This window comes from Streptopelia decaocto (genome assembly GCF_964273445.1).
Source record: "Streptopelia decaocto genome assembly, chromosome: 14".
In the NCBI taxonomy this organism is placed as follows: Eukaryota; Metazoa; Chordata; class Aves; order Columbiformes; family Columbidae; genus Streptopelia; species Streptopelia decaocto.
In genome coordinates, this window is record NC_138669.1 from 11646410 (window position 1) to 11658492 (window position 12083).

General features: G+C 42.3%; 1 protein-coding gene across 1 annotated transcript in view; it reads left to right on the top strand.

Annotated features, from left to right (window-relative positions):
• Positions 1-7182: 7182 nt before the first annotated feature.
• The window catches only part of BCAS1 (brain enriched myelin associated protein 1), a gene marked incomplete at its 5' end in the record, with an annotated part of 44406 nt that continues 39505 nt past the window's right edge, over positions 7183-12083 (top strand). The window contains 4 exon segments of the mRNA XM_082065785.1: positions 7183-7246; positions 7249-7319; positions 7323-7422; positions 11959-12032. Of these exon segments, the coding sequence (XP_081921911.1) occupies positions 7183-7246; positions 7249-7319; positions 7323-7422; positions 11959-12032 (309 nt within the window).

Here is a 12083-nt window from a genome sequence, read left to right on the forward strand (position 1 = left end):
ACCTCTGTGCACAAGGAACAATAGAGCTATAGAAAGCCTGGCTTTAGTGTTGGTTTTGCTTAATTCATGTGTTTTCTCACTAGCCCTGACTCACCTGATGATGGTTCACCTTGTTCAAGAGAAACTTTTGTTTTATTGAATTAGCAAGAAAACAAATATGTGGAGAGCAAGCGCCATTTCTTGCACTGCTGTAAAGAGCCTATGAAGAAGCGGTTTAGAGGATAAAGTTCACAATATTAAAAAAAAAAAAAAATAAAAGAAACAACAACAAGAAGAAAAACAAAACAGACCTAACAAAAACAAAAAAAAAAAACCCAACAAGACAAAATAAAAAACATGATTTGATGTAAAGACCTATGGGGAAGAACAAAAGTAGCATACAATCAATGCCAATAGGCACAAGCAGCAAATAGCAAATTCACCATTTGACTTCTAATGTAAGTATGGAGAAGGCTTTTAAATATATATCAAGCTGCATTTACAAAAACAAGCTAACTTTGTGATCTCTTTGGAATTAAGGTGACATTTATGCATTTAGTCTATTTCATAATTTCCAAATTGGCAAAGCAGAGAAAGGTCCAGGAAGAACTTTTAAAATGAACTAGAGTTTGAGAGAAAAAGAAATATTAAAAGAACTCATGCTGAAGTATTGGAGGAAAAGTTGAGTGATTCATGATTATCAGAGGAGGATTGGATTAAAATGATTCATGGAGTGAGAAGACATATTCTTGAGTCTTTATTAGAAGCAGTAAGAGACAGTTGTCAACAAAATCTCTTACACATGTCTTGCCCTTAAGCTATTCCTACAAAAGGCAGGTTGAGGAAAAAGAAATTGGTAGATGAGTCACATGTTTCCACTCTGTATTTCATGCTTTTGAGATATGTAAGGAAATCTTCTTAACTGGATAATTTCAAGCTGGATTGCCTACTTCATATTGTAAAATGGGGAAAATACCAGGAATCTTCTGGAAGAGTTTTGGGTCTCCTGAGGGAGCGTGCTGTGCAGGACGGCTGCCAGGGCCACGTCCAGGCACACGTATTCCCTGTGTATGGAGGGAACACACACATCGAGGCTCCCTGGGAGCCACCAAGGGACCTCTGGTCTGTGTGGGACACAGCACAGGGCCACTCAGTTTGGTCACCAGCAGAGGCAGGGCTGGATGCCGGCTCACACCAGCTCCCAGCTCTGCAAACAGCCCCATCTGGGAGCAGCCTCAGTGAAAGCTGAGTGACTGTGCGGGCAGGAAATGAGAGAGGAATCGACTCGTGTAAATTCGGGGTCACTGTCTATTGACCACACCATCTCACATCTACCTTTGTATAGTTCCTATTAAGCTGAAGTTCTCTGGCAACAACCCACTCTGTGCTGCTGTGCTTCCATGCAGTTATATCTTTCCTTAGCCCTAATTATCAATATGAGCGCCTTGGTGAAGCCAGATACACATTGGGGTTCATGGGAAGGTGGGAGAATGTCTTGTCTTGAGCTCACATGGACTGATTCATTGTACATGGTGTTGTTGCTCAAGACATTTCCACCATTTCCAGGTATCAGTTCATGTTTATTGCCACAGGAGGTGTGGCTAACTCACATTTCTCACAATCAGCTGTGCCCAGATCCTTGCTGCTCACATTGCACCTCCCCGCTGGAGGATTAAACTAGCGGAGGAGTTCACTGCATAGTCTCAACCCGAGGCAGCACCAAAGCTAGGCAGGAGACATGCTTTTCCACCCAGAAGGCATTCCCTTTGGCACCGTGCCCAAAGGCAAAGTGCAATCACCCTGTACTAACAAGACCGATAGGTGCTTTCACCCAACCCACAATTGCTTCTAGGCTTTGTTTATCTGATCTATAATTTGCTTACTTTTGTGAGCATTAGTCATTCAGCTATCACCTGGATTGTTTTATGGTGTTTCCTCAATGTTGATTTGTAGAGACATGCAAGATTTTGTGACACAATAGGAATTTGGATAATATTGGCTAGAGATATATAATGAGAGAAAATAGGGTGTTAATAATCCGAAATCCACAGGAATCTCATTTTGGTCATGCGTCTGTATAATGAGCTAGTTCCAAAGAGCCCGGCTGCTGAGCTAATCTGCTGGTGCAATATCACTGATGTCCGTGGAGCTGTGCTGAAGGACAGGCTCGCTCTGTTTAAATCTGGGAGCTATCCTGAAATAAAGCTTGAGCTTGTAACAATCAAGAACTTGCTGAGTAATTTGGCAGGGTCAGGGAGTTCAACTGAAGTGCTGAGATGATATTTTCAGAAAGGGAAAGGGGCAGAGGTCATATCTGATATTTCAATGGAAGCTCATCTCCAGTGGTAGCAATAAAATTATATAATATTCTTACACTTCACAGCAATTCACTGAAATTAGCTTTTCCTTAACAATTTAAAGCTTTTATACCTTCAGTGTCCTAAAGTTGAGGGCTATCCATGCTTACGTTTTCACTTGACACAAGTTTAGCAAATCATATTTTTCCAGGAAGAAAAATTGGCTCCAGCTGTTCTAATCCCGCAGTGACCCAAGGGATGTCTCCTGTGCTGAAGAGGAGCGTTGACTCTGCACACCGCGCCAGCTCTAGGAATTCACAACCAGAGTTGTCCATAGAGTTTTCCAAGATCATACCCTGTGAGCATGAAGCATCAAAACAAGGTGTCTAAGAGGCCAAACAATATTGTTTTCTTGGGAGAAGTCCAAAGACAGGAAAAGAAAAGAAGAACTGGACATTTTCCTCAGCTCAAAGCCATGAGGGCAGCTGATGGGGAAGCACAGGTTTGAAATCAACACCAGGACAGAGGGTGGGAAGGCTGACACCACCTCACCTGCGTGGCCATCAGCACCAGGCATCTGCCAACCCAAAACCTGACTGTGGGGATGTGCCCTCTGCCTAAAGCCAGCACTTATCCCCAGCTCAGCCAGGGACAAGCTTAACCTCTCGCCTGTCTCCTGCTCAGGACAGAAAAGCATCATAGACATGATGCAAAGATAATTACTTCTCTTACTGCTAATGCTGCTGCAGGTTCATGCTGATTGTGACCGGGTTAGTTTCTCACTAAAATGAAGAATTAAATATATAGTCTACTATAAGCTGTTTTCCCTCCTACTTTTTCTTTTTAGTAAGCCAAGCCCCTCCCATTTTATATTCCAGGCTTGGAAAGGGTGATGGACTGATGGGGGGAAAGTACAGCCAGTAGGCATCGAAGCTGTGACAGCTGGTAAAAGTCATGACCCAGCCTTTGCAGAAGCTGTATTAATGAAGTGAAATATTTAACATAGTATTGTTATCATCAGTGCATATTTGATGGAAACATAAAATGCTCATACAGGAGAATAATTGTGGTTCAAATGCCCGTCCCACTCACTAAGGCACTATGTGTACAATAACTCTCTGTTTCAATCCTGACCTTTTATCTGCTCTAGAAGCTCCCACATGAAGAAACAGCTGGTATATATTTTGTGATTCTCTCTCTTTAAAAAAATAGTGATGAGGGAAGGGAGACAATAACATATTACCAGTTCCTTTCCTACATCAACACTGTGAACCACAGTCAGCATCTGGAGAAACTAGAGGTTGCAATACAGAGTTTGAAAAAAAAATCATGTTTGGGCTCTTTCTGGTAAACAGCACGAGCAAATGTTTCTCATTCAGCATGGTGTTTCAGCTGAAGTATGTGAGCCAAATTCTGCCTTTGCATTAGCGTGAATCTGGATGGATTCCATGAGGATAGGGGGAGTTATTTCAGAGCGAGACCACAGTAAGTCAGGCTACAGCTCATGGTCCCCACTGAGAAGCATGGGGAACATGGTAATAATTACTGGTGATTCCTCTTCCCTGGAGCTGCCTGTGCTGAAGCAATTATTCTCTCCTTTTCATTACCCATTCAAACCGCTTTGGCTAAATACAAGACAGATTCCACAATTAATGTGGACTCCATAAGAGACAGTGGGGAAAACCTACTTGCTGAAAACATAACTCTTCGGTAATCACTAGGAATCACTAACTGTAAGAAAGCCAGATCCAATAAAGCTTAAAAGTTAAGCAGAAACAGTTTTCCCTGTAACTCTGAGTCAGGCGTTTCAGCTTTGGAGGCACATGAGTTCAGATGTGCTTTTCTTTGTCTGCTTCCAAACAGCACCTGCTCTCCAAAAGATGGGGATGTTTGTGTTGCTGGTGTGATGTGTCTGATTGGCATTTTCATTGGGAAAATTCCCACTGGGATGTTCAGATGATATTAAAAGTGGTTTGGATGTTCAGATTAAGCTGAAACCACAGAATGGTGGAAAGGGAGATGGCCATATAGCTCCTGAGAGATTTATTTAGCTTCTATGAGAAACGACTTGATGTCACCAACTCCCTCTACTTTGGTGTCTACTTCCTTCCAGGGCTGGCTAGAACCAAATCACCTATTTCAGATTTGCAGCCTTTGTGGATTCCTTGTACATCAGCCTGTTTCTCTGACCAAACAAGGCAGAAATGTATCAAATTTACCCTTTCCACAATCTTCTTGGATAGGAATGAAACTGAACTCAACGAACTTGGAATTTTTCACCATAAGTGAGTATCTTTTATTTCACAATTCATCCCTGTTTATGGCTGTTACTCAGTTCAGGACAAACCCTGCAGACCCTGGAGGCTGGTGTGTCACCCCTTGGGCAGTCAGTGCAAACCTGCCCGGGTACCGCCGCCAGGTGGGTCCTGCCAGGGGTTGGCTCTGGGATTCAAGTGGCTCCCACAGCTCTCCCCCCTTGACACCTGTGGTAAATTAAGCAATGCAAATTTCGGGCTGTTCCTCCCTCATCAAAGAGCAGAAGAAAGTTCATGACTCACTTCATCCATCCTCTTGGGACTGAAATGGGAAAGGTTGAGTCAAAGCTTTGTTTGTATTTCGCCTGAAACTGTCAGAATTTGACTGGGTTTGTGCCTTTTTTTTTTTCCCTCGGCTGTTCTCCTGCAGGTTCCTTCTCTCAGCTCTCTCTAGTGTTGCTAATGGTGTATTGCTGCTCATCCCTCCTGCTCTGCTAAATAAACCTTGACAGCCAGATGGAAGTCCTCACCTTAAATTAATGTCAGTGCCTTTCAAGACTTCAAATAGCAAAAGGAGATGCAAATATAGACCAATATTAATCTAGTGTTCAATTGTCAATATTTGAATGGTGTTTGCTCTCATTCTGGACAGTACTAAAAGAAGCTGGTTAATCATATATAATTGTTGGGAGCTCTGTGCCATTAATTAACAGGAAGTTTTATGCAGCTGTCAGATGCACGAGCTGAGCATTTCCTGCAGGGGAGAAAGATTTTTTTTGGTGACAGTTTCATTATAGATTTTGGATAGAAAAAAAATGCATTTTGGTCACTGAATCATGAAAAAGCACAGTTTCCTCTGCGTTGGGGAGGATCCTCCTCTGTGCCCCATGTCCTCCCTCCACTACCACTCAGATAAATAATTCCCAAGCACGAGGCAAACAAAACTCACTGTGTGCACCTCTGGTCTGTCCTTCATGAATACAGGGGATGTCTTTGAAATAGCAGTAAAAGAATAATAAAACCAGAGCTGAAATATGCCTCAAAGAATGGATGAATAATTGGCCATTAGGATCACATAACTGGGAAAAATTAAATTGTTATAAACCCCGCTCTGATCTCTCTAATTTAATAAGGTTACACCAGGGTAATCAAAAGAGCATCTCAATGACTGCACATCGAATTAGCTCTCAGGATAATTGCACTGATGTTGGAGGAGTCACAGCAGAAAGATATTTCCTCTGATATTTGCTGTAGTTCTTTCTGTTGTTCAAGTGCTGCCAAACCAGGTCAGAGAAGGATGAACTATGAGGAGGAGGGGAGGGAGAAATGGCTTTGATCTCAACATGAATGGTCTTGATCCTGTGGGAAGACACACGGGCATACTGAGAGTATTCACATTGCCTGGCTGCAGGTATCCAACTCAGCTGCCAAAATTCAGGGATCGGACTTGAGAGAAAGGCACTTCAGAGGGTGTCACAACAACCTCTGTTTGTCCAGGTTAACACAGGTTCACAGCACAGTCTCTGCAGCATCCAAAGGAGATTTGCGTTGCCCCATGTAAACCTTTCACAACTCTTCGCTATCGCGTTCTAAAACTATAAAATAAGGAATTTTTTGTTGGTATTATGACAGCCTGTGGGAACTCCAATACCTGAAACCAAGTTTTATTGGCAGAGGTATTGTGAAAACTCAGAACAAAAAGCCTTTTCCTGCTCCAGACACCCCATGTCTGAGCGTGGGCTTAGTGACTCACATAAGGGAGCAGTAAATTGTGACAATAGGTGTAAAATATAAACAGTTTCCACATTGTGGAAAGATATTAAGAGCCACTTAGAGTACAGCAAACAGACACGTTGTTAAATGTACTGTATTTTTTGCTGCCATTGTGGAGAAAAATCTGTATTTGGAAGGATTTCTAGGTGTTCAGCAAAACGTTGCAATTTCCAACAACAGAGCGTAGGTATTGGGCTGTCCCAAAGCCACAAAGTCAAGTGTGCATTTGAACAGGTTTGGGTGGCCAGACAGAAAATATTTCAAGAAGGGACAGGAAGGTGGACTGCTCCACCCCTCTGTGTTTGCACCCAGTGTTTGCGAGCACTCCCTGGGCTGATGACGGGAGGCAGAGGCAGGGACAAGGACGTGGCAGAGCCACCAGGGCTGGGTGAGCAGCACCTCACCCTGACCAGCTCCGGCTCCCAGGGGTGCTGGGTACCCCGATCAACTTCCCCCAGGTAACTCCTACTGCTGCCCTTGGTTTGGCTTTTCTTGGGTTTTGCTCTCACTCTTCCTCTGCTGTCCCACGCTCGAGTGGAGTCTTGCATGTGCTCTCATGCTAAATTATCTTGGAGCTCCTGCAAGTGCTTGGCTGATTTTGTTCAGGCTTTAAAGTACCTGGTGTAAATTTTCCCTTTCAGTGCACTGGCTTTTTCTGCAAAAGACAGAAGTATAAAAAGATCAACTTTCTGGCAGAGAATTTCTACCAGCGCAGTTGGAATTGTTCCCCTTTGGGGCATTGTTGAACTGTTCCCTCCCTGAAAGCCCAGGGTGTGAATGTTTGGATCATTTTGTGTTTCACATTTTGCTACAATGCAAAGTGGCTGAAAGAATTGTCTTAAAAACTGTCCTTAGTGCCTTAAGGACTGTAATTCCGCATGTCCTGGGTGCACAGCCAGCTGCCAGGTTGCTATTCAAATTATTCTTGGGTGTTTCTTGTTTGCTTGAGGTGAGTCATCTTGACCCTTCCTTCTCACCACTGTCTATAGCGTGTCCATTTCTCCCCTTTGGCCACTAACAATGCTCAGATGCGTTTCTCTCCTGGTTTCATCATACCCAGCACTTGTCTGAGTTATCTCTTTCTGCAGGAGAGCAGTTCAGAGCTGCACTTAAAGAAGGTAAGGAGACTTTCTAAAATCTTATCCTTTTATGAGTCTCTCCTTGGCTACACATGAATCAGAGCAGGAGCTTCCGCCTTTCTAACTGGACACTGACTGACATGCCCCCATGTTCACATCTTCTCCAAGAGGCAGGATAAGGGACAAGGACGTATTACCCTGTCTCCCCGAAAATAAGACAGGGTCTTATATGAATTTTTGCTTTCAAACTTACTACTTTTTTATGTAGCTGCCTGGACACTATTTAAATTGACTTTTTTATGAACTGTAACTAGGGCATATTTTTGGAGTAGGGCTTATATTTCGAGCATCCTCAAAACTCGTGAAAAAATCATGCTAGGGCTTATTTTCAGGGTAGGTCTTATTTTCGGGGAAAGAGAGTAAAGAGAATCGAGCTCTTGCCCTGTGGCCACAAGGCTGGCTGCCTTTTGCATGAATCAGTGCATGCTGGGTCTTTCCTCTGCCTCTGAAATATAAGCGAGTTTACTTAAGTCTTTCCCCGACACTTGCAGAGTGGACATATCTATAAGGAAATGAGATGTAAAGAGAACTAAGTAAAGCTGATTATTTTTTCTGATATTTAAGTACAATATATGGCAAGTTTTAGTGAGGAATTAATTGTGTACTTTTTACATTAACAGACACTGTGACAAGTGCAATTGTAATATTCTGGGTTGGTCAATACATTGGAAAGCTCAGACTTGTCTTTCTTTAGCCAGAGTACACAGCAGATCACAGATTTTGTTCTAATTTTCTCTTGTAGTTTTCAAAGCTTTTACCACTCTGACAGGACCAAAACAATGATTTTTTAGAATGAGAGAAAAAGGAGTTTACCAAGACTTGAGCTCATGCTCAGGGCACACTACAGTTCATACAACATAAAAAAAAACCTAAAAAATACAACTTCTCTTTTGGATTATTTTCTGGATTACAGTAGAAGCAGTGAAGTATAATTTGGGAAAAGAACTGTTTCAGAGCTGTGTCTGATCTGGAGACTGGTAGCTTATGTTCCTTTTTAAACCAGTCAGGCTGCATTCCAGCTGGTCTGAATGAGCCCCCCACAAGGATAATATCCTTGAAACTTAATTGAAATAGCTGTATCTAGAAATAAGCCTAAGGATGAAAATTAGCTTACTCCATTTCCTCTCAACTTCTAAGGGTTTTCTTCTAATGTCAAAAAAAAATTTCTTGCATGAGGATCATCTCTTTTCCCCATCTCTTTTCCCCTCTCGGTCCTCAGAAATTGTGCTGTCTCTGTAAATGTTGTCAAACCTCTCATAAAATAGACTTTTATCAGCAACACCTCCAGCGTCTGGTGAAGATTTGCTCCATACTCACACCTTACTACAGAGACCAGCTTTGTGCTTTCAAATGTAGAACAAAGGGTACAAATAGGTCCTGCCTGGTGGTTGTATCACTAATTAATAGCCACGATTAATAACTGGGACATACCAAAAAGACCCAATGAAGAGACCAAGTCAGCATTCAAAGAGATGCTGTGGGGTTCCCAGCTGGACAGAGATCCTCAGTGCCTGACAATGTCTGATTCTGCCCACCAGCCCATGGCCAGATCCTGAGAGCTTCCCAGGATTTGTGGTTCTCAGCAAGTCACTGGACACTGAAAGTCCTCAGCAGCTTTTGAAAATCCGTTTGCTTGACTCAGAACTTTAGCTGGGGGCCGAAATGGGGCTTGGTGATTAGCTTTTGGCAGCCCATGTTCAAAAAGGTGGTCTCTATAAATTCATTGATGAAAGACGACTCCAAATGAGAGACTTGTGGGACCTCCTTATTTTTCCAAAAACCTCCTTGTCTCTATATTTAATAATTTTACCTTCAAGAGAACATGTGTCAAATGAGAGAAAAATTGATTTGTTCATATAAACTAGAGTCCTGAGCACTTTGGGAAAAACAAAACCATGTCATATTAATGAGCAAGCCGGAGCTGCTTGTTTATGCAAACCTAGAGCCACGTGTGGGTGCAATCAGATGCAACAGCCTCTGCAGCAACAATTTCTAGTTGTGATGGCAGAAGTGAATAGCTGTGAAATTACTCGCTCGGCAACTTGAGACTCTGCCTATTTGATGCTATTTTGTATGTGTATCATACATACAATAATCACTTCTGCTGATTCTCAGTTTTGTCTATAGGTGGCAGCGACCTTTCATTTTTTCTGTAAAATAGGGCAGGAGCATACTTACATACATACCTAGAGATCCTCCCGATTTTACTACAGGATCTGGGCCAGGACTGTGAGGCTGTGCCTCTGACTGAGCTTTGTCACCTTTCCTCAGTAGCCACTTAGCCCCAGAGCACACCAAAAGTGCAGCTGTCATACTTTTCATGCAATGCAAAAATCAGTGCAACACAATAACCACTTATTGTTGCAAGGAGGGAAAAAGTCTGAAGACATATATGTGCATGGTGGTAAACTGTGCTCCGTGTTTCGGGATCACATGCTGAGGGGGTTATGCAGAAAGTTTGTCCCATTTTTTAGCAAAAATAGCCTCCAAGTCTTATCCAGCTTTCTATGAGAGAGAGGGGTCTGGTGAGTGAAAATCTCTAAAATTTCTACGTGACTACTGTGTGTGTTTTATTTCAGTGAGAATTATCATCTTGATTGCAGAAAATTGATATTCTCTCCTAGAGTAAAATATGCCAGAGATCAGAGCCTGTGATCTCTGCTCTGTATCAGTTAAAGATAACTTACTTGACATGAGTAGAGCTGCATCAACAGGAATAATTGAGAATCAAGACACAAATCATTGCCAAAATAAAATAAAATTTAAAAAAAAACGAATTTGCTTCTCTCACTCCCCTAAGATATATACTGATTTTACAGGACATATGAAAAAGGAAGCACGTAACCTGCAAATATTCCGTCCTTTGCTTAAGTTGTCTCCTGGCATAAACCAGGCAGCCTTGTGAATGGAAAATAAAAGTAAATCCTCCAGATTCAACCAGATACTAAATTTACCATCAAGACTAAGCAGCAGGATTTGAATCTTGTTTTCTTCCCTTCCGATAGGATAATACTTAGAGTTGCTAGGAAACAGAATTACATAGCAAGGACAAGAGGCCATTGTACATCCATGGGGAAACATTGGCTGTTTTCCACTGTAAATCAGAAGTTCTGATTTATAGTGGAAATATCAGCTGAGAAGATAAAATCCCTGTAAAATAACTCTGCACTCTGAAATCAAGGCTGAGTCCTAGAGCCACTCTCTATACAGTGATTCTCAGCAGTGCACGACTACAGTTCATGTTTCAGCATCAGTGGGGGCCATTGGGTGTCCAGCACAGCATCAGGCACTTAGAGAACAATAACCACGTCTGGGGAGAGGCTCAGCTTGGATTTCACATCAGCTAGGATGCAGCATAAGATAGAAACCAGATCTGGACCATCCCTGTACAGCGAGGGTTTGTAGGTTTGGGTTGGCAAAAAACCACAACCAGCTTGAGCTCTGTAAACAGCAACTGGAAGCAGATCCACAGGGCTGGAGGCTGAAAGGAGAGCTGCCCCCAGTTCTCCCATTGAAATTCTAATGGACATGATTTAGGAAAAGGAAAGGGAAAAGGAAAAGGGAAAAGGAAAAAATAAAATTATTATGTGTACTTGTACATAGGAAAGAGGATAAAATTGAATCAAACACATTGCTCCTGAAACAAAGTTTAAAGAAATCAAAACAGTTTCACTAAGTGTTGAATTATCTAATAGGCTAATAGTAATTAACTAGCTAAGATTATGCCTGGATTGTAGTCAGAGCTGTGACTCCAGTAGGTATGAACACAGGAAAAGCGTTTTAAGCTGAGTAGCTCAGGTGTGAACCTGTGACAACACAAGATGCTCAAAAACCACATCCAGGAGCACGAGTGAACGCTGGGGTGGCTGGTTCATGTTGCCTCTGACTTGTTGCAGCTACAGCCTTGGCAGTGCTTGAACTAGCCAAGGAAAGGTAGCTCAGGTACATCTGAGAGCCATAGCTGACCAGTGAAGCTGTCTAGAGGAGGCCAAATACTTCCACAGGTGAGAATTTTCCCCAGAGGATTTGCTATACATAACTGCAGGACATATGGAACCTGATTTTCAGAGTTTGCATGCATTATTTCTTTACATGCTGCCTCTTTTCTATCACATTTTTTCAAAAATGAAAACCAAACCAAAATATAAAACCCCACAAAGCTGCTCTAGATTGTTCATATATTTTGGTCTTTTTCACTTTATTCTGCCCCTAACTCCATGTTACTACCTATTGAGTCCTAATGAACGACACAGGTATGATTGCATCCAGTTTTCCTCAACAAACAAGAAAAGGCTGTTATGTTGTACCATTTTTAGCAAGCAGCTGTGAGCCCCTACGCATCATTGGGTTTGAGTAAGACTGGTTGGTGTGGCTTGGGGAGCAGGTGGGGCCTTTTAGGAATTTGAACAGCCTGCCAAAGTCTGTCACCACTGGATGTCTCTTAATTTGAATTTGGCAGTAAATTCATATTCATGAGAAAGGGTGAGTTAGTTTCATTTTTACTCCATCTTACAGGAACTATGGGGAATACAATGAGTGTCCCAGAGGAAGCTGAAGAAGACAATGCATGTACAGTAAAGAGCTATCAGGTAAGCGAGAGCTGCCTGTCTCATCTTCCTTAGCTATTGCTTGTTGCTACC